This window comes from Andrena cerasifolii, chromosome 10 (genome assembly GCF_050908995.1).
Source record: "Andrena cerasifolii isolate SP2316 chromosome 10, iyAndCera1_principal, whole genome shotgun sequence".
Taxonomy (NCBI): Eukaryota; Metazoa; Arthropoda; class Insecta; order Hymenoptera; family Andrenidae; genus Andrena; species Andrena cerasifolii.
The window spans coordinates 12,743,062-12,769,017 of record NC_135127.1 but is presented as its reverse complement, the minus strand read 5'-3'; the positions used below and the strand labels follow the sequence as shown (position 1 = coordinate 12,769,017).

Below are 25,956 nucleotides of genomic sequence, written 5' to 3'. Positions count from 1 at the left end.
CATCGTGCTCGCGGAGTTTGCGTCATGGTTTTACAGGAAACGTCAAGATAGGTGGGGACCTGAAGACGCAGCTTACACTTGGCAGTCCACTGCCACCGCTTTAGTAAGATGGCTACCATGTTGTCGCGGACCATCTCCCTCGTGGAAAATCTCACCCGATTTAACGGGTCCAAGGTGCGTATGCAGCACATTTCCGAAATAAAGATATTGCATTGTTTCCTGTACACTGGCATGGGCAAACGCCCTTCGTTAATAAATCGAGAAACACGACGTTCTGTGCCCACCAATGATTCATAAGAGGAATAATCGCCATATTAGATATCTGCGGTCTGCTAAATTGGGCGCCAGGGTCAGTCGATTCGAAGCCAAAGATCGTGGCCTTGCACGAAATATGATTTTCTCGTGAAATACGAGTATGACAGTTATGCAATAAGAACGTGGTCATTTACACGCTGGTCCCACTATTTCTTTAATCATTAACTTTGACATTTCCGCTCGTATTTAATTAACAGTTATTGAATTACTCGGAGAACGTCAAAGGCCACTTGTCAAACTCGCCGAGAATTCTCACCCTATTCGAAATTTTCGAATTGTTCGAACGATCGAAGTCTGTCGTCGATTGTTTTTTTCCGCCTTCTTTCACCTGAAATAGTCTCTGACAACTGTTTTCATGTGGCACAGTACTTTACATACTTTTGAAAAAATTCGTTCTATTCTATATTCTTATGTTGCTCCTTTGCGAACGCTATTCTCAGCTATTTGTTTTGATCGACCGTGTTACTTGATTATCAAAGGCAAAACAAGCGATGGCTGACGACGCTTGAATTGAAAAGTATGTAGGTCATTACCACTGATTGGTCTTTGAGTTCAGATTATTTTTAAATCCTATGGCCCAAGGCCAGTGTGAAGTTTATAAACTGTCAATAACAGCACGCTTAATTGCTAGCATTTTGATTATTCCGGTTTCCCTTGTCGTATGAAATAATGGAGCTTATATTTCTAAGTAAATTTTTCTCAGGGGAGCATAATTTTACATTACATAATTGCACAGAAACCGATAAATTAAATTACTAATTCAATTTCCACTGTTTGTAGATATTGGGATGCAAGACGAACATAGTAAAGCAGCCAGTCAGGAATTTAAATGTGCACGAACACATCAGTTACAGTTTGTTAAATGAAGCTGGAGTACCGACTCCTAAATTCGGGGTCGCCAAGACCGCAGATGAGGCTGCGAAGATTGCTACCGATTTGAAGAGCAAAGACATTGTCTTGAAGGCGCAAGTTTTAGCTGGTGGCAGAGGAAAGGGACACTTCAAAAACTCTACCATTAGCGGTGTGAAAATGTGTGAAACGTAAGTCGCCATCTTACATAAAGATGGAATTGTACTTGAATACATATTGTTATTCGTGTTTCATTTGTAGACCGGAGGAAGCGAAAAAGCTGGCAAGTCAAATGTTAGGTAAATTGTTAATTACTAAACAAACGGGCGAAGGGGGTAGGATATGCAATGCAGTGATGGTAACACAGCGTATGTTCCCTCGAAAGGAGTATTACCTTGCAGTCATGATGGAAAGAGCCTTCGGTGTAAGTTAATATACGGATATAACCGAAGTATCTACAGTTCCAACGTCTAATTCCGAAGCTTTTGATTTAAGGGTCCAGTCATAATAGCTTCGAGTCAAGGTGGTGTAAATATCGAGGAGGTTGCAGCTACAAATCCTAGTGCTATAATGTACGAACCCATTGACATTGACACGGGAATCACAAAAGAACAAGCGGAGCGCATTGCCGTTAAGCTTGGTCTTCAAAATGTTAAAGATTACATCTCCAATATCATTATCAACTTGTATAAAATGTTCCTGAAAAAAGATGCTGTTTTATTAGAAGTGAATCCTCTTGCAGAAGATATCAACGGAAATTGTAAGCTTCATCAAAGACAGTGTAATTCACTGTATGGTAAAAAGGAAATATATCGAGAACTTTATTTTATAATACACAGATTTCGCATTGGACTGCAAGTGCAGATTCGACGACAACGCTGAATTCAGGCAAAAAGACTTGTTTGCCTTAAGAGATTGGTCCCAGGAAGACTCCAAAGAGGTTGACGCCGCTAAATTTGATTTGAATTACATCGCGCTTGATGGTAATATTGGTTGCATGGTTAACGGAGCTGGTTTAGCCATGGCTACTATGGACATCATAAAATTGCACGGAGGAGAACCTGCCAACTTCTTGGACGTAGGTGGTGGTGCATCGGCCGCTGCTGTAAAGGAAGCATTTAAAATAATTACATCCGACCCACGAGTAAGTCGTCGACACGTAACGTACTCTTTAAATAAATCACGATACACACTCTCAATTAAAAACAGTATTACCGATATTACAATTTCTTTTCCGTGCCTATAAACGCAGGTCCATGCACTCATGGTCAATATATTTGGTGGAATTATGAGATGCGACGTAATTGCAGAAGGAATCATAGCTGCGACTAAAGAACTTAGCTTAAAAATCCCCGTTGTTGTCCGATTACAGGTACGTTAACTGCAAAGTATAAATGTAAAGAGATTGTTATACCGTGTTTCTATTTCAGGGTACAAACGTGGATGAAGCAAAAGCTCTGATCGCGAACGCGGGCTTGAAAATCGTCCCGATCGACGATCTCGACGAGGCCGCTCGAGTCGCGGTTAAATTGTCAACGATCGTTAAGTTAGCACAGTCCGAGAATCTCAGTGTTAACTTCGAGATACCTTCGATTTCATAGGCTTAGCGAAAGCTGTAATTTACTCATTATCAGAGGAATTAAGATATTGTATTCACGCATTGTTAATCGGTTGGAGCAACCTTTGAAAGTAATAACTTCATGAAGGACTTCGGATGCCACTACCGCGCTTGTCTTTTTAGAGTTACGTCTCAGTGTTTCAAACGTATTAAGTGGAATGGAAGAAAAGAAGGACTCATTGGATGTTTTATGCGGATCTATATTTTCTAAAAAGAAAGCCAGACGTCTGTTCACGATCTTGTAAATTTTTGCATGTAAGAGTACCACACGATTCATTCTTGAAATTGGTTGTTGTCTTCTTCTTTAATACAAGCACAAATTCTCTCCCGATATATACGCGAGCCTTCTTAAGGATATAATTTATTGCTTACCCGTCGATGGGTCTCTGTGATTCAGTATTAAAATTAAGTTATATGATATATATTTATCGATATAGCTGTACGTTTCGCACGAAAGTGTGCCCCACATTCTTTCGAAGCTTATATTTGTACTGACAGAAGTACGCTGCCCAAGGCAAACATTTGATGTAACCATCCACGAAACAACATTGTTATATTTGAGGTACATGTCATACGGAAAGAAACAGAGAAGGCCTGTTCAATGTAACATAGATATATGTAGTTGTATGTACACATATATAAATTATTTTACGTAATTTTAGTTTGTCTTTATTTTGTTAATTAACTAAGAGTAACGTCCACAATCTCTTTCCCCTCGGCAAGAATAAGATTGCGCCGTATCAGTATTATAGCATGACACGATCAATTAACGCTGAAACAATTACGACGCGCCAAATCTTCGTATTTATGTTGTATAGATAATTACCTAGTATTTTGTGAAATATATCATATAACTAAACATCTGTACACATAAAGTCGTTCATCGAGGACAATTTGTTAAAGACACTATCGTCGATAAATGCCGAATGTAATGTTATCTTAAGTACGATGCAAAAATGTTTGGAATAAAACTTAAAATGTTCCTCCGACTGCGAAGCCGTTCCCGAGGTATTTTTGCTTAACTAAAATTGTTATAATCGGCAAAGAAAGACATCTCTTTTTTAATAAAATACATTATCGTGCTGTTACGATTGCCTACGTTCCCCATTTATATATCCTATATAATAAGACGCTTAAGGTGGATGTTCGTTTGTTAGCAAAATTTTTCCAGAGACTTTTTCCGTACTTCCCGATGACCTACAAGGTTTAGATTCAGCATGAAGTTTCCTCGGCACCCAAAGATGCCGTAGAAAATCGAAAACCTGGAAAATTCGATAATGGCCTAAAACAGGTATTTATGTACAAAGTAGTAGCCGCTACTGCATTGTATCTAGGCCCGCACGCTGGTCGAGCTCGAACTAAATGACGAAGCGAGATAAAGTATCATGCTTTCTCTCCTTCGTAGCCGACGGTTCGTAGGCCCTCCACCCCATATCCTACCACCACCCAAACCAACCTGTCAACCATATCCTTCTGCCCAATCCTTCCCAAACCTTCTCTTTCCCATCCCCCATACCTGATCCATCACTTCTGCCCCCTCCTTCACTCTTTCCTCTAAGTGGGCCCCCTGCCCCCATTCCCCAACAGCGTGTATCCCAAATATTTAAATTTTCTTACCTCCTCCACCACCTTTCCCTTCCATCTCCCTCCCCCCTTTCTGCACCTCATTACCTTTGTCTTTCCGACATTCAGCTGCAGCCCCTTCTTATCCAGATACTTTTCCAGCTTCCCCATCATCCCTCTCATTCGTTCCTCATCTTTCGCCAGCACTCCCCCCCACCCACCCCACCCTCTTTTCTCCAGCTCCCCATCTATATCCGCCAGTAACATATATATATATATATATATATATATATATATGAACATTGTCGCGAGAATATATTAACAGATCTAACTGTAAAAGTATCTATATCATTTTGGAAAGATCTATTATAATAAATAATCCATTTTTCAGAATTGGTTTAGGTATGTACTTTTAACATTCTATCTTAAAGTATAGACTTTTACTGTTTTCCTACATAACATTTGCAACTATTTTATAATTAATAAGTAATTAATACTTACTCCGGGTCTTTCAATGAAAATTATAGATTGTCTATAAATAATTTGTGCACTTTCGCAGTTAGATCATAAAGTATGGACCTTTAACTACTACCTATAAGAAATTTTGCAAATATTTGACATGAAATTCAATACTTATTACCAATTTTTGTTGTGAGTAAAAATTTTTTTATTTATTGTAGCATTTAAATAGTATCTGCTGCCATTTTGTTCCACTGTTTATGCTGCTGAATGTTGATGCGTGTAATAGGAACGCAGAATGACGGTGGAAGTGCTTTTGAATAAGAAGCTTTTCCCTAAATTATCAACTATATGCCATAAATTATATGCAATGTCCAATTATATAATTAGAAAAGAGCATAACAATACTATCATATATGAACAACGGGGACAACGGTTTCCTCGCCAGTTGAAGACGACATTTTGATTCCCTAGCGCCAGTCAAGCAGAATTAACCTTCAATATATTTGTCAGCAAGTTTCCAATCTACACTTGTGGTGGTTCGTTGATGTGCTTCCGTGTACCCTAACCTCTGTAAACCACTGACGCCGACTGAGTATAATTGTTACATAGTACACAAAAAGTATTATTAATTATTGTGTATATATTATCCGTATTTAATACCAAAGGTTATTTGAACAAGTTCCTTCATTTTTTCTATTATATCTGTAACATATTATGTCAACATTGTGTGGTTGTAACGGTTCAACCGCTTTGTCAATATTATTATACATTTAAGTCTTTAATAATAAGAAATATCTCTCTCATTAAACTACCTCTCCTTTTTCAGTGGCAATGGATATTAGACCGAATAATACGATTTATATTAACAATTTGAATGAAAAAATAAAAAAGGATGAGCTAAAGAAATCCTTATACGCGATATTCTCCCAGTTCGGTCAAATATTAGATATCGTAGCGTTAAAGACATTAAAAATGCGTGGGCAGGCATTTGTTATTTTCAAGGAGATCGCTAGCGCCACGAACGCATTGAGGTCGATGCAAGGATTTCCATTTTACGATAAACCAATGGTGAGTATTATTCATGGGTCGAAATGGAGTTTATTTAGAATAACGAAAGCTGTGGTTATTACTTGTTTTTCAGAGGATACAGTACGCAAAGACTGACAGTGACATAATTGCAAAAATGAAAGGCACATACGCAGAGCGACCAAAGAAACCAAAACGGGTTGTACCTGCGGCTGACGAAGAAGCTAAACGGGCCAAGAAGCGAGCCAAAGAGCAGGCTAAACACTCTCAACAGATCGGCTATCACGCTGGCGTGCCGCAACATCCGGGCTTAGTTAATACCGCTGTACCCGAGCAGCCGCCAAATCAAATTCTATTCCTCACAAACCTACCGGACGAGACTAGTGAAATGATGTTGTCTATGCTGTTCAATCAGTTCCCTGGTTTCAAGGAAGTACGTCTGGTACCAAATAGACACGACATCGCGTTCGTCGAGTTCGAAAATGAAGTACAATCAGGAGCAGCGAAAGACGCCCTTCAGGGATTCAAGATCACGCCTTCTCATGCAATGAAAATATCTTTTGCAAAGAAATAAACTATGCAGCATCACGATTTGTATGGAACTGTTATCGAAGAATGAGTATATGCGTGTGTGTTGTAATAGACTTACCTAAAAATTCATGCAAATACAATTGAGTGTAATGGAAGACTTTCCGAATGAAGGTTTACAAACGTAAGTCAAGAACATACCATGAGCGTCTAAAAAACAGTATATGTACAAAATTTTATGTAATGTATACATACAAAGGATTACGATGTAAATAGGAATTAAAAGATATATAACAATTTTGCAGAAATACACGAACCATATGGAACTATTTCTTACTTAATTGTATATTGATTAAATGAAAAACACAAGGTGCAAGGGGATTCCTATAAAATATATAATCTATACTTCAAATTCAAAGTTCAGCAAAATTATAAACTATCAATCAGGGCAGTATTCATAAACGTATCTGAAGTAGGGGAGACCGGGGCTAGTTGATACAGGGGCAAGTTGATACAGACGAATTATCTCTACACCATATATATGTAGCTCCATTTGAGCAAGATATGTGAAGATTGTTGTCCAATTCTTTCCTACGATCCAACGTACGTGTATGTACATTGGCGTTAACAATAGTTTTTTTTTAACTGTTTTCGTTTATATAGAGAAAAAGTAAATAGTTTTGATACATCCAAATTGATCGTCAAAATAACATTTTTTCATTCATTTTGTATGTATTTTCTCAAGTTTCTGCTTACTATATATTAAAGAGGAAGGACCAAAGTATATTTTAACATATTTGTTATCAAGTAATTAATTCAAACAAAAATGAAAAACATTGAAAACTGAAAAACGTATCAACTAGCCCCGGTCTCCCCTAAATGCTTAAGATCATCTTCTAGAAGACGATCTTATTTCACTTAAGACATCAGGTATTCATAGACGTTGCTTAAGATGAACTTAAGCATTTGCTTAGAATAAGCAATTGCTTAAGTCATGTCTAGAATCTAGGCGGCATCTTAAGCAAATGCTTAAGACGATCTTAATCTTCAGACACGTTTGTGAATACCGCCTTCAAATACATTCCAGAAGCTCAAATTTCGTAATACCACCGTTCATAGAAACGAGCCTTAAACACTAACGGTCTTCTTCAAAAAACGAAATATTCTTTAACGAAAATACTAAATTACTTAAAACATAATCCCCCCAAATATCAAGGGTATGTATTAAACGGAACATTTCCGCCATTACAAACAGTTTCCCAACATCCAACAAGCTTACTCCACAATCTCGAATTATTTAAAATTCATCCACCAACGGCCGTAACCGTTACGGAAAACACCGGTTCTCGTCATATCAGCGAAGTTAAGCATCACGGGGCGGTGTACTGGGGAAAGTTGGGGGAGAGGAAACCACCTCTCCCCCGATGCGCTGCTGCTGCATGGAGCCGAAGAAGATAGGAGGGGAAAAGGAAATGGGACTATAGTTCGTTGGGCAATATAAGCAAAAATAAGCTTGAAACATGCCATCCTGCTTAAAACACAAGAAAAACAATAAAACATAAATATAAAATTCATCCGAGATTCCCTTCAAACCAAACCTAAAAATCTAATTACACAGGAAGCATTCGCAGGCGTCAGCCAGAGCCGCCCTTAGAGTTTGCCGGGCCCGGAGCAGAAGTCGATATTATTGAAAACAGATAACCTTACGTCTGTACTTCATGCGTCACTTAGACTGGTCGAAAATCTATTCTAAAAAAATTGATACCTTAACAATTATACTTAATTCATTTAATTTTTACAAAATGAAGTCTCCAAGCGCGGAGCCCGGGGCAAGGAAACCGCCTGCTGGGTGCTAAAGGCGGCTTGACGTCATCACCTACTTCCCCGCCAAATTATACCGCTAAGCCCGCACGATAATTAAGTGGTCATTAAGAATTCCACGACGTCCTATCGATCGGCAAGGTTCCCGCGGCCTTTCATCTCGTCTTAAATAATAAAATACTTCGAATTTTTAGCGGCCTTTGAAAATCCAGTGATTTTAAGTCAGCATCGTGGCATTTTGGCGGGAATCGGTTGACGCGTTATACGAGTGGTGGGGGTTGTGCCTCTCGCGACAACGAGCGAAGTGGTGTACTGTGCGCTTCGGTCGCGGCAGTCGCGTCTGGCAAATCCTACAGTGAGGTACGTACGAGTCGTCTGATTACGGAGCAGAGCAGTGGACGCGAGCGGCATAGTGCTGAGAAACAGCCACTAAAACGAAGAAGACGACCTGGCCTTCGACCAGTCTGCAAGAAAACGCGATTCGACGAAGCGAGGATACAGAGAAGAAGCATTAGGCCGGGTACTCTCGCAGCACGACGCGCGCGCCGGCTAAACGATTTGCCTTTGTCCTCCTAATACGTTAGAATTCGAGGTGAGTATTTGTCAACGTCTTTTTTCTGTCCGCAAATACTATGCTCCAACGGCGAGCCGTTTACATTGGCCGCGTCGAACGGTCGAACAACGTGTAAATAATTTTTTCTCCGATTTTTTGATAATTCGCTCGCCGTTACTTACAGAGATATTTCTCCATTCGCTCGGGTGACGCGAAAGTGAGATCGCTGATGGACGCTGACCACGGCTGTGGCGTTGCCATGATTTTGTCGATCATGGCGTCCCTAGCAGCCAATTGACACTTTTGCATTTGCGTTTAATAGCCAGTCCCCTTCCTGTTATTTCTCTATCGGCGTTAACTGATGCTTAGATGCTCAAGTCGATTAAAATCGCGGCCTATTTTTTCATTTCCAATTATTCATGCAAGGAATGGTGAGCACCAACGGCGTGGTTTATGTTTTTGAAAATGGCGGGCGCGGAAATTTCAGAAAGCACTCGCCTTATTGTTGCGGATGATCTTTTTTGTTGAGGGAATTACGGAGCGAGGAGAATTTGGATAGCTTCATTGTTTGGCGAGTAACAATGGTAGTTCTGCTTTGCGTATAGAAATCCGCGCACGGATTGTAGTAATTGGCTTTGCATAATTATCGTGTTTTGATCGTAACGATTAGGAGAAAACCCACCGCTCGATGGTATTCGAGCGAAAATATATATTAAACGCGTAATTTGTTATTCACCGGGGAACGAAATTAATTTTTTCTCCATTTGTTTTCTTTTTATGATTATCGAATTAATATCGTGAATTGGAGTTAAATGGTCTTTGCGAGACGGTTTAGAGATTGATAACCATACGATATTCCTTGTATTTCGTTTGCACAGGTATGCAGATTTTTCATCCGAAAATATCGTAATTGTATAATTATGCGGATTTCGTTTGCCTTGTCTAGAATTTTCTGAGAAATGATAGTCATGTAATTAATACACAGTTTTTGGATTTTATCAGATACTCGATATTATGAAACTGAATTTGTTGATTGTACAGTGATACAGAAGATCAAAAATGTCGGACGATAATTCATCCATTGTCGAGGAGCAAAAGAAGAAGCGAGGTAGGCCATCCAAAGCAGATAAAAGTGCTGCTAAGGAATCCAAGAAGAGAGGACGACCGTCTGTGGATAAAAATAATTCTCTACGTGCTATGAAATCTGATAACGAAGACGACTCGTCTCCTGTGCCTGTGAAAAAGGGTAGAGGGCGACCGAAGGGTTCTCACAAAAAGAAGGTAGATATTGGTTAACCTACTGCTTCCTTTAATCAATAATCATTCACCAATTACATATCGGGTTGGAATTTTCAGCAAGGGACGCCGAAAGGAGGGACTCCTTCGGGACGGGGTCGTGGTAGACCAAAAAAGAAAGAAGAGAAACCAGAGAGTACTGGCGAAGAAGACGACGAGCAAGAGGAGGAGGAGGAGGAGGAGGAAGAGAATTGAATGTAAAGAAATTAATTCAATACACCAGACTTATTCTTTAAAGGTTTTTAAAAAAATGAATTTTAAATTTTTAAGTTGGCTTTTTATATCATATATCTGCTGATAGAAATGACAAAACTGTAAATGTATTGTTTTCAAGAATGCTCAAGTTCAAGTGTCATTGTAGGAGAACATATAGTTTATGGTAATCACATGTGTAAAAAAAAGACACGAGATGCACATAAAACACTTTCTTTTTTAAATATTTACTTTGTGTTTGTATCGTTAGTATTAAACTTATTATTACCTTTTAAGCGTTCGTCTATTTGAATGATAGGGACTTTGACTAATCAAATTTCAAGCTAATTTGGATTAATACAGACTTTGACCGATCACTTTTTAATTGAATACGTTATGTACGAGTATGTCACATATGCGTTACAACCCCTTCTTTCCGTGCATGCATATTATAATTGTGAAACAAATTTAACGCTGTAAAAAAATAGAGAAAAAGTAAAGTACTTTTTGTATGTACAATGTGCAAGGAATATCCTTTTTTAATTGAATTTGAATATGTAAACATTAACGTTGTTCTTGAGGCAAGCATATGTGTGAATGTCAAATTTGTATTAAAGTAAATAAACTTCTAAGGTGACTCTCTTAATTCCTGTATTGTATACATTACATTCTTCAACGATACAGTTCATGCCGTGGCTGAGATTGTGACATTCATTTCCATTACTAGATTACAACTTTAAGAAAAGATTTCAATGTATCTTAATTAGGTCGTCAACATTCTAAGTTAAATATTTAATAGTGTCGAATCGATTCTTGACCTTATAATTCTACTTAGCTTCGACTTTCAATAATCAGTAATTAATCCTTCGTAATTAGACGTTGCCTCTTTCAATTTTATCATAAAGTATTTGAATAATCATGGAATGGAATGTGAATCGCTACGTTTACATTTACTCGAAGTAATTAGACTTGACTTTGTTTTTAATAACAATTGAAGAAGTACTTGTTGCTTTTCTTGCTATGCAGATCACCTAATTTTTATATTTTGTACATTCAGAACATTGCAGTATAAACTGTCTTTTCAACTAGACATTGAGAGTTTCGTTTCCTTCATGTGTCTTTACAGGATAGGATGTGAAAAAAATATATACATAAGTAATATCCAAGTACCTAGTAAAAGTTTAACATTTATAAAAAAAAAACTGTTATAAATAGTGTACAATGGATCCTAATGACAAAATAAAGTTTCAGTCATTCTCGTCATTGTATTTCTACATCATGAAATCGTTTTTATAAGCATAACTCCGTTGTATAGTTACCACCACATTGCAGTAAACTAAGACTATTAAATAAACTTTATCTATAATGTCATAGAATTTTCGTTAAAAGAGTGTCTCTAATTTTTCCTGAAAGTCTTGCTCCACATAAAACACGAAGCTCGATTTCGTTCCGAATCGAAATGTGAACGTTCAGTTTGAACTCTAAGTAAATATATAAATCTAATAAATGCTGTGATCTTTAATCTACATCAAATTATTGACAATCTTTTAAAAGGCGACCCTCGTCCCCCTCTATCAATGGTTCCCAAAGAGTTCAGCATTTTCTTCGGTATCCATAGACTGATATCCTTGCTGTAGAGTAAATCGCTTTATACTAATTATGTATCAGTTGAATTGGACACAACATTATACGTACGCGCCTCTGATGATTATTGTAACAATCCTCCAATAATTCGGTTTCCCAGTCGTCTTCTTCTTCCTCGCCGGGATCAAAATTATACATTGGCATGAGTCTGTGCCTTAAGCGTTCCAGTTTTCTTTTCCTCGATAATATTATCACCTTTAAAGACATAATATATTGTCAGCGAAATGTATTGCGAGGATTCTTCTAAAGAAACCAAATTATTCTTTTTCAGAGAAACACTACACATTAAGAAAAACTTCAAATATAATACTACTTATACAAACTGACCAGTACACGACAAAGTGTACTATGAAAAGGTAATAATACCTAATGTAAAGATATTTATCCGAACATTACGGAGATTTAAGACATTTGATCACAACTTTTACTTTATGGTTTTGTTTCTGTAAATGAAGAGTCAAACGTATATTATAGTTTAAGTAGAAAAGGTGATATCGCTACCCATACCACAGCTGATAGTACAATAACAAAGACCACTACGCCAAGTGGCACGAAAATGTATTCTATTCCATCTGGTGGGCCAAATTCGTCGAAGGTTTCTGTCGTTGTGGGCGTGTATATACTGCTGGTCGTAGTATTAAAAGAAAGTAATGTACTATTAGACGATGATGTGGCCTTAGAAATATTCCATAGCTGTTGGCTACTTTCGCTCTCCTCTGTGGTATACGCGTACACTTCGGATGGTTCGTCAGATATGTTATTCGCTACGATGGTGGTGTAATCCTTCCCATTATCAAGTAACACCTGAGGTGTTACAGAATTTGCTACAGTTGTCATGTTCATTTCGTTCGTCATTATTAATCAGATAGCTGTGGTTGGTTGTATGAAAAACATAATTTAAAGAACGTTAGGCATACATTTGTCGATGTCTACATCATTTATGCTACTAAAAATGGAAATCCCCTGCGACTCTACGATGTAATCTCTCTGCCACTCGTTTACTCAGCTCCATCAAGCACAGTGAACATAATGCAAAGGAAGCATAGCGCTAAATACTTCTCTCTCGGTGCATTAATACATTGTTATATCAGACACTATTCGGCTCTTGTACAAGTAGAATGCACATAATACCTTAATGGATCACTTTATCACATATCTATAGTTGGGAAACGTAAACCGAGCGAGATAGACATCGCGTTTACTGGTTCGGGCTCGTGAACGACTAGATAGCTATGCATTGTGATCAATTTTCGTGCCGTAGTATCAATGGGAAAATCCGATAAGAATTTCACTTCATCACAATGCCAGAATTCGGAATTCGACGTTCGTGCGCCTCTCTCCGAAATGTTCCTTCAATTCTATGTGCTCCCCCTTTATTCCGAGAATTGTTAATTGCTTACGACAAGAACGTAAAGATATTTCACAAATGCAGTTACATTGTTCTCGTGCTTCCTCGGCCGTAGAATCGACGAAAGATAAATATTCCTCTTTTGATTAATCATTACTGCAAATTGACCATAATACCCTTCGCAGCATAATGACAATCGTCCCTTATATCGGAATAAAGTATCAACCGCATTCTGTTGTATTGTTTAACATTTCATTTCTTTAATACTGCAAAATACTGCAACGCGCCTTTTTGCAGCTTACGCAGAGATCAGTAGAGATGCACCCTGCACGGGACAACTATCAAACTGTTCCTTAAAACGTACGGTCTATCTATCGATGCCTTATCGAGATATTTTTCCTACAGGTATACGTTACATCGATGTTACCATCCTCCGTTGCTATCGCGATATCGCGAGGGGACTGGATGATTAAAATCATTAAATTCGATTAGATTTTAATACGTGAAACATAGTTTTCGTATTATCGGTTAATGGCTGCGCTGCGCTGCACTGCGTACATATGCATATACATATGCATAAACATATGTATAGTAATAAAGTACTCAAGGGAGATTTAAGTTTTCTGTTATTAAGGAATAGATCGAGTTAGATCTATTTTCAGAATTCGTGATTAATTTCAAATTACGCAGGGGATTGTAAAATTTTCAAATCTAGACGTCGCGTACCTAGATTGTATTATAATCGGTTTCTGCAATCAAACATTATTTGTAAAATCTTGAAGCTCTGAGCAAACATAATCTTTTTATTAAGTTTTTAATAACATACGTATACAAGTATTTTATATAAAAATCTTTTTGTTTTTTTTTATTATACAAAAACATACAGGAAATGACCGGAACTATTTTTAGAATAATAGAAGTTGCGACCGAATTGTTTTTGAGCGCGCATAAAAGAGAAGAATGAATGACAATTTTGCATACTTCAATATAAATATTTACTCCGACGACAGAAATGAGTTGTACATCATTGGAACATAAACTTAGACTTTAGACGTTGCTGTACCATCGTTAATGATAAATGCCAAGCTTTGCTGTTGTAGTCTGTACAATTTGACAAATAGGTCTCTTTATATCTGATCGTTAGATTATTAGGTAAATCTTTGTTTCAGTATAGATTTCAGGTGGTTACAAGAAGACAGTTTTTGAAGCCTATTTTCCTTCTCAGATATTCTGATTTTCTGATTGTCGTTTGTTATATCGGGTAGAGACATTTCTAGCAGAGTTGAGTAGTTTCACAAATGATACTACAATATTCGTTTAGAAAAATATATTTTTGGGAAATTACATAAAGTAGGATAATTGTGTTTCTACATATTGAAATGCATAATTTCCTCCTTTATTAATTTACCAATATCAAGAATTATTTATGTAAAAAGTTCAACAATATCCCTTTATAAGTACTAGACTCTATAATAACAGAAATATTCAACATCTTTTTTTCACTTTATATAAAAAAAATCAACAGAAATACAATGAAATTTGTGTATTCCACGATAAATACGAAACACGGGTCAACACGAAAGAACGAAAAGAAAAAAAGAATGGTAAATATTCAACAAGAATTAGGTTAATAAAAATTACTAATACTGAAGAAGTGGAAACTGCGATCGCTGTTTTAAATAGAGTAGAGTGCGAAAATTATTGTGTTAATATCAATGATCTGCACACATTGAAAAGGAATCGACATTATTCTTTCTTACAAACTTGATTCAAATGAACTTGAATTTCTTTTTATAGTTCCCATAATAATTATAATAAATAGTTTTCATTGCTTTAACAATGTTTGTGTTCAAAGATATATTACAACTTTTGTAGTGCTTACGCTATAAAATTATTTGTATTTATGATCAGTTCCTAAATCTTAATATAAGTTTCGTTCGTTGCCATATATCTCTGTACTTTGTTTCGTATATCTGAATTTTTTCCGTTAACTCGCCTCCAACAAGAGAACTGCACGAAGCAAGAGATCAGTCATTATTATTTAGTAGAATGAAGTAATTTTAATGATAGATCCGCTTCCAGTATAACATATTCGCCATTCGTAGAATAAACTACTTGTATTATTCGCATAAATTATTTAAATAAAGTAAGGAACAACGAGCGTAAACGGTTATATCATACTCGTTACTTTGTACTGCTGAAATTTTTGGTAAACGTGTCGTAAACGTTTGAAATGTTGCGCTTAGCGTTCGACATGAGGTCAACACTGTTTTTCTTTCACGAATTCAAAATTTGCAAAGGTGTAAAAAAATTCTAATTAAATCTCGTAAATGTATCCTTAGTAATCTTCATTATCACATATTGTACTTTATTGTTTTCATTGGATATTTATAAATTTTACTTTTCAATCTTTTCAATTGTGATAGAATTTAACTAGTCTTGCCCCGGGTGATTTTTCTTACGATATTGTTTCCAGCAGTTCTTTGATAGTACAGATCTACTGACATACAAAGATTTAGGAATTTCTTCAAGTCTCGATAAAGTTATAGAAGATGAAATCCAACAACACGATCATATGCCTGTTGCATAATTAAAAAGCTATCACCTGCGACGGATTTGCACAGTGCCCTATTGTCATTCTATGCATAGCCATCTCAGTTATTCCATGGTAATGGACAAAAGCAGCTGCAATTACTAATACGTGGAAGATTTGATGACTCTGAAACTAAAAGAACGAAATACTTGGACGTGAAATGTGCATAAGATAAAAACAGAGATATAATATGAATATATATTTACCCAAATATCAAACTTTCCAGGGAAAAATCGTTCAGGTACCCTTAACGCATAAAACAATGCACCTAAGATATATAAACACCCCATTAATATTAACCATCCAAGAGATGCTTGACTAATTGCTTTAAACCATCCCTCCGCGATGGCATAATGAAACGCTGGTATTACCTGCAAGAATCATCATTTTTGTCATATGTTAAGATGTCACGCGATGCAACTGACAATTAGTAAGCAGACGTCACATATATATTAGGACTGTTCAAGTACTCGAATATTCAAGTACCTTGAAATTCGGACCGAGTAGCTCGAAGAAAACCGAGAACTTGAAATTTTTCGAGCGGCTGGAAGAGAACCTAGTAGTCCGAATGTGTCGAATAGATTGAAGCTTGAATTTTTTTGAATATTTTAGAATACATATGTTTACCTACTGGATAACTATTGAAAATAATTTTTCGCGTATGTATGATTTAGTAATATTTCTTCTTGCGCTTTCCTTTATTTTTTTTTCTTTTCTGCATTTTCCGTATGGATTATATTTCTGTCGAGTCACTGTTAACAAAAACTGTTACCCGTTAACAAAAAATGAATAAATATAAATAAATAAAGAATTCAAAGAGTCATTAAGACTAAAGAAATGAATTCTTTAGTCACGCATTAAGAAACTTGAATCAAAATATTAATTGAATATGGAAATAGTAGGTAACTTAAGACAGGGAATTAATAATAGTAATTATTTTTCTACGAAAAGGTGTGGAGATTAATTTTTTTAAAAATTTTCATTAATTTCATCCTCCAAGTCTTCCAGGTCGTTGAATTCTGCAGCGTCTTCAGTAGTGGGCAATGCCTAACAAAAACTTTGACACATCATGATTTGCTACCTCGCTTTGTTTCTAAACTACACGCCTAGTCCAGTGAAATTAGACGGAAATCTGCCCAATCTACGGAATAATTCCCTCCAAGCTAAATTTTGGTATGGGCCTTTATTTGGCCGTTTTAAACAATATGTCAAAAGTACCCATCGATCCGACCGCCGCTAAAAATTTTACAGAGAGTTGAAAAAAAACAACAGTTTTTCGCAAAACTGCTAGATAATCCTCTGTAAAATTTTTAGCGGCGGTCGGATCGATGGGGAGTTTTGACATATTGTTTAAAACGACCAAATAAAGACCCATACCAAAATTTAGCTTGGTGGAATTTATTCCGAAGACAGATCCTAATTTCACTGGACTAGCCGTACAGATGTCATATTTTGCAAACATTCAGTTTTCATCTAGACACACATGGAAAAACCCATAATCTTAATTTTGACTCTTTGAATTCTTTATTTATTTATATTTATTCATTTTTTGTTAACGGGTAACAGCCTTTGTTAACAGTGACTCGACAGAAATATAATCCATACGGAAAAAAGCAAAAAAGAAAGAAAAATAAAGGAAAGCGCAAAAAGAAATATTATTAAATCATACATACGCAAAAAATTATTTTCAATAGTTAGAGAATATTTTCATTTGCAGTTTACATTTTACTTACTCGCATTATTACGAACCATTATCCAGTAGATAAACATATGTATTCTAAAATATTCGAAACATTCAAGCTTCAAACTATTCGACATACCCGGACTGCTCGGTTCTCTTCGAGCCGCTCGCAAATATTCGAGCTACTCGGTTCTTTCTAGCTGCTCGCTTTTTTCGAGTACTCGAACAACTCTAATATATATGTATATATAATAGGTATGGCTTACCCCGCTAAGGCCAAATCCCATGAAAACACCTGCCCTCAGTGGTCTGTAACTTGGTTCACCAAATCGTTCCCACAATGACACAACGATGCTCGTTACACCAAGTATTACCACCACGGACAAGTATATGAGCTTAGGCTGGTAATCACAGTAGAAACCGTAATAAAGCCATGGTACAAAACTACCCATGATCAGCATAGCTATACCACAATAATCTAGTTTCGAAAACAGTTTCCCAACACATTCGCTATGGCAGTGTACCGTATGAAAGGCGAACGACATTCCTAGACATATAATAGCACCGGCAAAGAAGGTTCCGAATACCAGTTTCTCCTCCAATTGTATCTCTATAGGAGGTCGTGTTATGAAAAATATAGCTATGCCAATGAATGCCACACATCCTAAACAACATACATCAATCCATTAGAGATTAGCGAGAAGACACTTCTTTCTGCTTTTACGATCGATTGATTATTACAGCGAAGGGGCACATAAACGATACATAAAATGTGTAGTATTAATGGTGGATTGGTTAAAACGTAAATGATGCGTCTTACCAAGCAAGTGAGTCCAAATATTTCCTGTTTCTGTATGAATTCGAAATATACTTTTAAAACAGGCATAAAATGATGGTAAAGGTGGTCTATGACCAGCATGCAAGAAATCATTATCTTGTAACCACCTTGGGAGATTTCTAAAGTGGCATTGCTTCCACGATGCTTCCCATACCTTCAGAGAACAGTCCGTTAATGAATCTGCATAGTATAAATGTATGCACAGTACTCGTTATGTTTACCTTACGAACAAATTCTTCAGCCTGCTCAGCGGCATTGTGTGCTAACGCGCCAAGATCAATTTCATCACTCAATACACCAGCTTTCAACACTTCTGTCATCTACGACATAAAATATTAAGTCACACGATCCGATCAGCCTTGCGTCAAAGTCACGATTACGTACCTCACAATCCAGAAGATGATCATCTTCGGGAGTCGAAGGTAAAGGGCAACCAACTCCATCTTCCTCCTCTGCCAAACAACTCGCGTCGTCATCATCCAATAATTCCTTAACCTCATGCAACCCTGGCACCTCGCTACTCAGTAACACACGATCGCTCCATGGAATCCTATGACGGATTCCCGAATCTAATATATTATTCTCGTCATTTCCTTTATCTTCGAATATCACATCCTCGTATTGCGACATTCTGGAATTGCGGTAACTAACTTCAAGACTCTGAAAAAGGATTCAAAATGATTGAAAACACAAGCACTGTGGTGTAAACATTGATACATATATTGTAGAAATATGAAGTTGATTGAACGGCAATTAGGTTTAGTAGAACTAGGTTTCAATGTGAATTCACTGTTTAAATATTATCTGGGCACACTTACAAAAATTATTTTGAGATAAAAAATAGAATAAAATAATACTATTTATTATATAATGCGATAAATTTACGAGCTTCGCGAATTCGCGGGGGCTCGGAACAAGCCAACTTGCCGAATGTCGCACGAATGACTAGATACAACATGATTTTACAGTAATAATACCACTATTTACAAAGGTCATGATTCCTTATATAATGAAATGCGATAAATGTTCACATACGTCAACAATTGCGGAAACGTCGACCGTTGACGAATAATTCGATAAATCCTGACTACAGGGTGCTTTTCGCAGGCGAGTGGACAAATTTATCGAACATTTTCTTACGGGTCCTCGAAACACAGGTTCTTCGACGAAGAAAAAACTAAAACGATATGATAGTTGGTTCAGTAAGTTTAGTAAGTACAAAGTTCAATTGACGGATCGAATAGGTGACATATTTAATACGTACTACTCGAGCGACAGTTCCCCGGGCTGTTACATCTGCGCCGAGAGAAAGGTTTCCGATTTCCCAGCGATAAATGGACACGAAACGATTCGAAGCATAATCCCGAGTAGGTGCGAATTATTTTATACTCGGCTGACGATTTTCAATTGTTCATCGGGTCGACAAAGGTCGAGAATGACCGATTACTAGGTACCACGTGTCAACATTTAGATGCCAGTTGTCATCTGTAGTATATTTATATTATTATTTTCGAATAACTGTCAAACATGTGAAATTCGTATGGCTGCTTGTACATGTAGGAAGCGAATCAAAAGCTGGAGATATCGAAGTACATACACCCCGTTATTTCGTAATTAAACGATGGTCAATGGTATTGGGTTGCGCAATAAGTGCCAACCGCGTTACTAAGTAGTAACTTACTACGCACTACGGCATGCACTTATCTCCTGTGGAAAGTTAGGGCAGACGTTAGATCTATTATTTTTAAATACTCACGTTTTATTCGGTAAAAGGAGAGGGGCGTGACTTAAGTCCGGCAAAGAAATTAGATGTTTATTAGCTTAGATAATTTCAACTGTAATTACGACTTTTAGATGTATCGTAACTAAATGCTAAACATAGATGCGTCTATGTTGCGTTACATGAATCATTCCAATACTATGGATCAGAATCTAATCCTTCTGGATTAGAATATATTGTACACCTATATACATATATATGCAAGGATAACACGGATGAGATTATGTATTAATGCGATTGTAGTAGAATAGAAATATAGTAAAACTTTTTAGTAATTTATGGAAATTGAAGCATTCGTTATTATTAAACAGCCTTTGCATATGCTACGGCTAGTGTAAACATGATAACAGATTTAAAATAATGACTGGGTGTCGAATTGTCGCTGCGGTGTATCCAAGCGTGTTGCTCGTGGCTGGTTCCTCCGTGACATAACCTGAAACGAAACTGGCGAAGACAATAATGAATTTTTGAAAAATGACACAATGTGGTGTATTTATTAATTGGAGCTGACACAGTTGAAATAGTATATATATATACTATATACTATATATATATATATATATATTTATTTAATTTCGACCTTGCGGTCCAGAAATGTAACTTGGTTTACAATTCCTCTTAACCTCACGCCCACACGTATCTCCCGCTCGCTCATATTCATCCATACCCATTCCACGCAGTCCTATACTATCCGCTTTTCTATTAAAACTAGTCCCTCTCCTAACATTCTATTCTATTACACGCTGTTATTCCTTGGTATCATTTTGCCCTCTCTCCTTATCTTTTTCTTTCCTGCTTCCTTCTATACCCCTTAACCACTCCACCACCACCTCTACCCGTCTCTCCTGAAGTATATTTTCCACACTTATATTTATTCTTTCCAGCCCTGTACAGTCCTCCGTCAGATGTTTTAACAACCCTATGTTTCTTTCGCATTACTTACACCTCCTACCCTCCTCTTTCATCCAATATCTATTCCCCTCTTCCATATTTCTGCATCTTGCTCTTGCCATAAAGCTCTGGCTTTCTCTCACTCCTCTCTCTTCCAAATATTTTGGTAAGTTTAGCCTTTATATGTACTTATACATTTTGTTATACCTTGCTTCCCTTTCCCTTTTTATAGTTCTATACTTAATTGACTGTACCCGTTTCTATTTAAATACTCTGTCCTCTCTCTATTATTTCTTGTATTACACCCCTCTTTTTTCCTTTCCCTTAGACACTCCTTCGCAGGCAAAGTTCTCCCATATCCTCTATTCTTTCCTTGAATCCAATTGCTATTGCTCCCGCTTTAACTTGTAGCTTCTCCCTCTTTGTTTCCTCCAGTACAATATAGTCCGGCGTCGTTCTGTCCAGCTTTAGGCACCATTTTATGTACTTTGTCTGCACCCTCTCAAATTCCTCCCTATCTCTCCATCCAAATATTTCCACCCTGCACATCATTATCCCCACTATTAAATAGTCAAATAGAAGCATCCTTTTCTTACAGTCATCTCTAAATAATCTCTCCCCTATGCCCCACACTTGTCCTACTGCCATATTTGCTGCGTTCTCCCTTTTCCTAATATGTCCTGCGATGTCCTCCTTCTTTTGCAGCTTTACTTCCAGGTATCTAAATTCCTTAACCATTTCAATTTCCTTCCCAATCCACTTCCACTCTGTCTTCTTCTTCTTTCCTCTAAACACTTTGCTAAACACCATGATCTTCGACTTTTCGACGTTTAGTTCCAACTTTTTCCTACCTAGATACGTTCTCAATCTTCGCAACATCTCCCTCGTATCTTCTTCCTTCTCTGCTACCATTATCACATCATCACTCCTCTTCCGCGTGTTCGGCCTCTATCCTTTTTCTCTTTTGCATTGTTACTCTTTTCCTCTAACAACTTGATAAAGTGCTTTCTCCATTCCTTGATCGTGCTCTTTTCCCCTATCTCCATCTTCCTTCTCCTTTCCTTATTTATAAATTTCCATATCTGTGTTACCCTCCTTGCCTCCTTTATTTCATTTATCGTTTTTTCTCTACTCTCATTCAGAGAAACGATGCGTACGTTGCAATGTTAAAAAAGCAACCAATAGCGGAATAAATAAAAGACTAATAATGTCGCAATTCCAACATGGATTTCTGTCCAAAGTGATACATATCACGCTTGTAGTTGCAGCGTACTGGTAAGTTGAGAAAAGAATGAAGTCGAGTGTTGTTGATAATCAGTTATGACAAGCAGAATCTTTTTGCAGGGTCGTTTCTATACTGACAGTATTTATAAACAAAGCTCTCCTGTCTAGCGATCTTATAAATTTGGATGCGCCACTTTTTGTGACGTGGTGTCAGTGTATAGTTAGCTTATTTATTTGTACAACTCTTAGCCATCTATCAAGGTGGTTTCCGGAATATGTTACGTTCCCCGATGGCAATCCTTATACTATGGAAACTCTTAGAAAGGTATTGTTTACAATTAGCAGAAAAATAATTGCTAGTGTCGCATAACAACCTTTCTACATGTACGATTTTTATATTTGCAGATATTACCACTGTCACTTTTATTTACTGGGATGATCGCAACTAACAACCTATGTTTGAAATACGTCGATGTTGCATTTTATTACGTGGGACGTTCGTTAACGACTGTATTTAACGTGATTTTCACATACCTTATACTTGGTAAGAATTCCTCTCCGAAGTTAAACGATAGACATAATGGATTATTATAATTTCGTAGGTCAAAAGACTTCTCTGAAATGTATCACGTGCTGTGGATTAATCGTGATCGGATTCTGGCTTGGCGTGGACCAGGAACACCTCGCCGGTTCTCTATCTGTCATAGGGACAATTTTCGGTGTACTCGGGTCATTAACACTTTCCATATATTCCATTCACATGAAGCAAGTTCTTCCTAAATTGAACCAAAATATTTGGCTACTCTCTTATTATAACAACGCGTACAGCGTTATTATATTTCTTCCACTAATGGTAGCTAATGGGGAACACATCACTGTATATAATTACGATAAAATTGGATCCTGGCTTTTCTGGGCTGCCATGGTCATTGGTGGCATTTGTGGGTTTGCTATCGGCTACGTCACTGCACTTCAGATAAAGGTAACATCCCCATTGACGCATAACATTAGTGGAACAGCTAAAGCTTGCGTGCAAACAGTCTTGGCGACATATTGGTTCAATGAAAAGAAATCGTTCATGTGGTGGATAAGTAATTTCATCGTGCTCGGTGCTAGTGCGATATATGCCAGAATAAGGCAACTTGACTTGAGTAAAGGATATAAGGAGGAGAAGCAACTGTTGAAAGTGTAATAAATTATTTGATTTTACCATTTACTGATTCTGAACACATTAGTTTTATTGTATAAAAACATGTATAAAAATAAGCAATCATTAAAAAACTACTATTTTTATAATATAATAAGTATTATTGAATATTAGTCTTAAGAAGGGGGAATAAATAAATATTTAAAATCTTGATGCAAGGCCGCCTCCGCGACTGTCCGAATGACTTGACATTAAGTCTTTTCTTTTTATGATTGCATTCACACTTTTTAATACCAGCTCGGTATCCACGTGTAGTACTGGTACTATTGAATTCAATTGATTTCGTATTAAAGTATTTACAGAATGTTTCTGATCGCTCTCTACGGCAAGCTCGTCCATTAAAAAATAGTACCTAAACGTAATGGCAGAGTTCAATGAATGTTTTCATTGCGATCATCAGGATTTAAAGTAAAAATCGAAATTTCATACCTGGGATATTCGATAGCTTCAGAAACATTTAATCCCCGTACAATGATACTGTATAACAATTGTCCGATAATTAAAGTATCATCTGTTCCAAATACACCGCGCAACCCACATAATACTTTCTCATTATGATAAATGATTGGGGCGAGCAAAGACAAGCTATTGTTGGTATCACTTTTATCTAGCAGAAAACCTGCACTCGACATGTACCGCTGACCAAATGGTGCGGCGAGTCCACTGTAATGCAGCTGAATTAATAATTCATTCATTATAATGTATAGGTAGTTTCTAATACTAACGTTATGATACAAACATAAGTGTCTTCCCAGTCCATTGCCATAACTCCGGTATATCTTTCTTCTTCGGCTATAATTACTTCATGAAATTAGTACTACTGTAAAGCGTATTAAAACAAAGATAATTATATAACAAATGCTACAAACCATTTTGCTTTATTTGAAATGGGAGTGTAATCGAATGTGTTAGCGTTTCAGCTACATGAATTTGTGTTTCAATTGTGGATGCATTTTTAACAGATATGTTAAGATTCTCTAATGACACGATCATTGATTGTAATGTTGACATATGTGGAGGATAGTACACGGCGTGTTTATAAAAACTTGATTTCTTTGCTAAGTACATAGTAGGTTTATACTTTGACAATTGAATAAGCAGTTTTGAATGCTGGTTTTTGTCCTGTAGAACTTTCTGTGAGAAAGTTCCATTGTACAATACTAGGGAAAAGAAAGATAGTCAATTCCAAGTTACTTAATTATAGTGAACGTAGCAAAAAATATGAAATGTACCATCGGTACCATGTTGTGCTACTGCATTCAATGTATCGCTAAGGTCGTGCAACTTCAATATATCCCCTGCATTAAGCTGTCCATATAAAACTTCGTAGTCAATATTCTTTGATACTTCGGTTGCTAATTCCTTTGATACAACGAATCCTTCTGCAGCTAGAGTTACAGAAGGCTTAACAAGTTCGCTCCATGGTAATTTGCCTTTTAAAGTATGCGCATGTTCTAATCCTCGTAGTACAGCTGGTATTCGCATTCCATTTTGGATGGAAATATCTAACACAGATTACGTCAATAATACGAAATGTTTATGGGTAAATTTTGAACGTTTATTCTTTCTAAAAGTGACATTCAAATATGCACCTTCAGCGGTATTATTGGAAAAATCAATAATAACTGGATTCGTTTGCTCTTTATGATTATATATCATAACACAACCACCCCTGTAATTGCAATTGCAGTAATGATAAATATTAACAGCATTTCATTCGCGACTTACCCACCAAGACCAGTTTTATGCGGAGCTACTACTGTCATACAAATCGTAGCTGCCACAGCGGCATCCACTGCGTTACCACCTTTTCGCAATACTTTAGTTCCAATTTGTGAGCAATTTGTGTAATCAGTCGCAACTGCGCCATGAACACCAGCTTTATCCTAATGCAGAGTAGCATTATAAATAATATTTATAATTATTTCCACATCCTCTTGAATAATAACAACCATACCTGAGGAGCTTTGTCTGCATAAAGTATTTGTAGAATTAAAGTTGTCGTAATGGAAATAGTCAGAATAGTAAAGCAACTTATAATGAATTTCAAACCATCTCCACAGTACATGCTCAACTTCTGTTTATAACTTCCACTCTTTGTCAAAGGGCATTCTTCTGTAAGGCCTTTTAAAATCAGAATGATATAATATTATAAGCTGATTTCTTAAATCACATTTCTTAAAAGTATTTCACAAAGTTTGTGGATGTTAATTAGTTTTAAGTAACCGTTATAATTAACGAGGTTATGTTCCAGTTATTAAGTACCTGTATTGTTTACAAAACAAATCAAGTTATACGATACTTACGTGGGTTATTGTAATGCATTATGAGTACATGAATTGTACAGATTGAGAAAAGATGTGTCAATGGATTTTATGTTGTTCTGTTGAGGGGACATGCACAGTGTTTACCTAACTGTAAATTTCACCTGTTTCACATACTGTAATACTTAAGGAACACTATTGGAATACATTCAATGAAATTAATTGATTAATTAATCTCTGCTATTGTAAAAAGCTTTATTCAA

The 25,956-nt window shown here is 36.8% G+C and overlaps 7 protein-coding genes across 18 annotated transcripts; 4 read left to right on the top strand and 3 right to left on the bottom strand.

Annotated features, from left to right (window-relative positions):
- The first annotated feature begins 12 nt into the window (after window positions 1-12).
- On the top strand, window positions 13-3,439 carry LOC143373801 (succinate--CoA ligase [ADP-forming] subunit beta, mitochondrial-like). The gene is made up of 7 exons (XM_076821362.1): window positions 13-174; window positions 1,096-1,355; window positions 1,426-1,588; window positions 1,660-1,924; window positions 2,004-2,308; window positions 2,417-2,536; window positions 2,595-3,439. The coding sequence occupies exons 1-7, from the start codon at window positions 109-111 to the stop codon at window positions 2,763-2,765; spliced, it is 1,350 nt and encodes a 449-aa protein (XP_076677477.1). The 5' UTR covers window positions 13-108; the 3' UTR covers window positions 2,766-3,439.
- A 1,822-nt stretch (window positions 3,440-5,261) lies between these two features.
- On the top strand, window positions 5,262-6,697 carry Snf (U1 small nuclear ribonucleoprotein A snf). 2 transcript variants are annotated; one of them, XM_076821374.1, is made up of 3 exons: window positions 5,262-5,443; window positions 5,634-5,875; window positions 5,949-6,697. In XM_076821374.1, exons 2-3 carry the CDS (start codon window positions 5,639-5,641, stop codon window positions 6,405-6,407), a joined length of 696 nt encoding a protein of 231 aa, XP_076677489.1. In that variant the 5' UTR covers window positions 5,262-5,443; window positions 5,634-5,638; the 3' UTR covers window positions 6,408-6,697. The 2 variants fall into 2 exon arrangements, with proteins under 2 accessions (XP_076677489.1, XP_076677488.1); XM_076821373.1 differs by having other exon boundaries at window positions 5,271-5,472.
- A 1,794-nt stretch (window positions 6,698-8,491) lies between these two features.
- On the top strand, window positions 8,492-10,869 carry D1 (D1 chromosomal protein). Of its 6 annotated transcripts, none has more exons than XM_076821379.1 (3): window positions 8,492-8,784; window positions 9,777-10,016; window positions 10,092-10,869. In XM_076821379.1, the coding sequence occupies exons 2-3, from the start codon at window positions 9,795-9,797 to the stop codon at window positions 10,224-10,226; spliced, it is 357 nt and encodes a 118-aa protein (XP_076677494.1). In that variant the 5' UTR covers window positions 8,492-8,784; window positions 9,777-9,794; the 3' UTR covers window positions 10,227-10,869. The 6 variants fall into 6 exon arrangements, with proteins under 6 accessions (XP_076677494.1, XP_076677493.1, XP_076677498.1 ...); XM_076821378.1 differs by having other exon boundaries at window positions 8,500-8,774; XM_076821383.1 differs by lacking the exon at window positions 8,492-8,784 and adding an exon at window positions 9,158-9,306.
- On the bottom strand, window positions 10,858-13,758 carry LOC143373806 (uncharacterized). Of its 2 annotated transcripts, none has more exons than XM_076821375.1 (3): window positions 12,369-13,758; window positions 11,919-12,062; window positions 10,858-11,854 (listed from the first exon to the last, which is right to left on the bottom strand). In XM_076821375.1, exons 1-3 carry the CDS (start codon window positions 12,720-12,722, stop codon window positions 11,798-11,800), a joined length of 555 nt encoding a protein of 184 aa, XP_076677490.1. In that variant the 5' UTR covers window positions 12,723-13,758; the 3' UTR covers window positions 10,858-11,797. The 2 variants fall into 2 exon arrangements, with proteins under 2 accessions (XP_076677490.1, XP_076677491.1); XM_076821376.1 differs by having other exon boundaries at window positions 12,375-13,757.
- A 435-nt stretch (window positions 13,759-14,193) lies between these two features.
- Window positions 14,194-19,988, bottom strand: Adipor (adiponectin receptor). Of its 4 annotated transcripts, none has more exons than XM_076821364.1 (8): window positions 19,588-19,988; window positions 19,363-19,504; window positions 18,712-18,987; window positions 18,549-18,647; window positions 18,310-18,481; window positions 17,756-18,153; window positions 16,015-16,179; window positions 14,194-15,940 (listed from the first exon to the last, which is right to left on the bottom strand). In XM_076821364.1, exons 3-8 carry the CDS (start codon window positions 18,955-18,957, stop codon window positions 15,806-15,808), a joined length of 1,215 nt encoding a protein of 404 aa, XP_076677479.1. In that variant the 5' UTR covers window positions 18,958-18,987; window positions 19,363-19,504; window positions 19,588-19,988; the 3' UTR covers window positions 14,194-15,805. The 4 variants fall into 4 exon arrangements, with proteins under 4 accessions (XP_076677479.1, XP_076677478.1, XP_076677480.1 ...); XM_076821363.1 differs by having other exon boundaries at window positions 19,592-19,988; XM_076821365.1 differs by lacking the exons at window positions 19,363-19,504; window positions 19,588-19,988 and adding an exon at window positions 19,146-19,285.
- An 89-nt stretch (window positions 19,989-20,077) lies between these two features.
- Window positions 20,078-23,449, top strand: Nac (GDP-fucose transporter nac). 2 transcript variants are annotated; one of them, XM_076821371.1, is made up of 5 exons: window positions 20,078-20,630; window positions 22,141-22,273; window positions 22,343-22,547; window positions 22,628-22,766; window positions 22,825-23,449. In XM_076821371.1, the coding sequence occupies exons 2-5, from the start codon at window positions 22,206-22,208 to the stop codon at window positions 23,412-23,414; spliced, it is 1,002 nt and encodes a 333-aa protein (XP_076677486.1). In that variant the 5' UTR covers window positions 20,078-20,630; window positions 22,141-22,205; the 3' UTR covers window positions 23,415-23,449. The 2 variants fall into 2 exon arrangements, with proteins under 2 accessions (XP_076677486.1, XP_076677487.1); XM_076821372.1 differs by lacking the exon at window positions 20,078-20,630 and having other exon boundaries at window positions 22,019-22,273.
- On the bottom strand, window positions 23,435-25,872 carry LOC143373800 (glutathione hydrolase 7). Its single transcript, XM_076821360.1, has 9 exons — window positions 25,736-25,872; window positions 25,387-25,553; window positions 25,158-25,315; window positions 25,022-25,101; window positions 24,662-24,934; window positions 24,299-24,589; window positions 24,155-24,221; window positions 23,859-24,092; window positions 23,435-23,781 (listed from the first exon to the last, which is right to left on the bottom strand). The coding sequence occupies exons 1-9, from the start codon at window positions 25,752-25,754 to the stop codon at window positions 23,571-23,573; spliced, it is 1,500 nt and encodes a 499-aa protein (XP_076677475.1). The 5' UTR covers window positions 25,755-25,872; the 3' UTR covers window positions 23,435-23,570.
- Between the last annotated feature and the right edge of the window lie 84 nt (window positions 25,873-25,956).

Excerpts from the sequence above, each read along its gene's own strand:
- LOC143373801 (XM_076821362.1), top strand. The coding sequence starts at position 109 with ATGGCTACCATGTTGTCGCGGACCATCTCCCTCGTGGAAAATCTCACC. Across the intron at positions 175-1,095 it reads CCCGATTTAACGGGTCCAAG|ATATTGGGATGCAAGACGAA; the intron begins GTGCGTATGCAG and ends CACTGTTTGTAG. Across the intron at positions 2,537-2,594 it reads CCGTTGTTGTCCGATTACAG|GGTACAAACGTGGATGAAGC; the intron begins GTACGTTAACTG and ends TTTCTATTTCAG.
- Snf (XM_076821374.1), top strand. The coding sequence starts at position 5,639 with ATGGATATTAGACCGAATAATACGATTTATATTAACAATTTGAATGAA. Across the intron at positions 5,876-5,948 it reads CATTTTACGATAAACCAATG|AGGATACAGTACGCAAAGAC; the intron begins GTGAGTATTATT and ends CTTGTTTTTCAG.
- D1 (XM_076821379.1), top strand. The coding sequence starts at position 9,795 with ATGTCGGACGATAATTCATCCATTGTCGAGGAGCAAAAGAAGAAGCGA. Across the intron at positions 10,017-10,091 it reads AGGGTTCTCACAAAAAGAAG|CAAGGGACGCCGAAAGGAGG; the intron begins GTAGATATTGGT and ends TGGAATTTTCAG.
- LOC143373806 (XM_076821375.1), bottom strand. The coding sequence starts at position 12,722 with ATGACGAACGAAATGAACATGACAACTGTAGCAAATTCTGTAACACCT. Across the intron at positions 12,063-12,368 it reads TACTATCAGCTGTGGTATGG|GTGATAATATTATCGAGGAA; the intron begins GTAGCGATATCA and ends ATGTCTTTAAAG. Across the intron at positions 11,855-11,918 it reads ACAATAATCATCAGAGGCGC|CAAGGATATCAGTCTATGGA; the intron begins GTACGTATAATG and ends TTTACTCTACAG.
- Adipor (XM_076821364.1), bottom strand. The coding sequence starts at position 18,957 with ATGTCGCAATACGAGGATGTGATATTCGAAGATAAAGGAAATGACGAG. Across the intron at positions 18,482-18,548 it reads CTGAAGAATTTGTTCGTAAG|GTATGGGAAGCATCGTGGAA; the intron begins GTAAACATAACG and ends TGTTCTCTGAAG. Across the intron at positions 16,180-17,755 it reads TGGGATTTGGCCTTAGCGGG|GTAATACCAGCGTTTCATTA; the intron begins GTAAGCCATACC and ends TGATTCTTGCAG.
- Nac (XM_076821371.1), top strand. The coding sequence starts at position 22,206 with ATGTCGCAATTCCAACATGGATTTCTGTCCAAAGTGATACATATCACG. Across the intron at positions 22,548-22,627 it reads CTATGGAAACTCTTAGAAAG|ATATTACCACTGTCACTTTT; the intron begins GTATTGTTTACA and ends TTATATTTGCAG. Across the intron at positions 22,767-22,824 it reads TTTCACATACCTTATACTTG|GTCAAAAGACTTCTCTGAAA; the intron begins GTAAGAATTCCT and ends ATAATTTCGTAG.
- LOC143373800 (XM_076821360.1), bottom strand. Across the intron at positions 25,316-25,386 it reads ATGCAGACAAAGCTCCTCAG|GATAAAGCTGGTGTTCATGG; the intron begins GTATGGTTGTTA and ends ACTCTGCATTAG. Across the intron at positions 24,093-24,154 it reads ACTTATGTTTGTATCATAAC|TGGACTCGCCGCACCATTTG; the intron begins GTTAGTATTAGA and ends GCTGCATTACAG.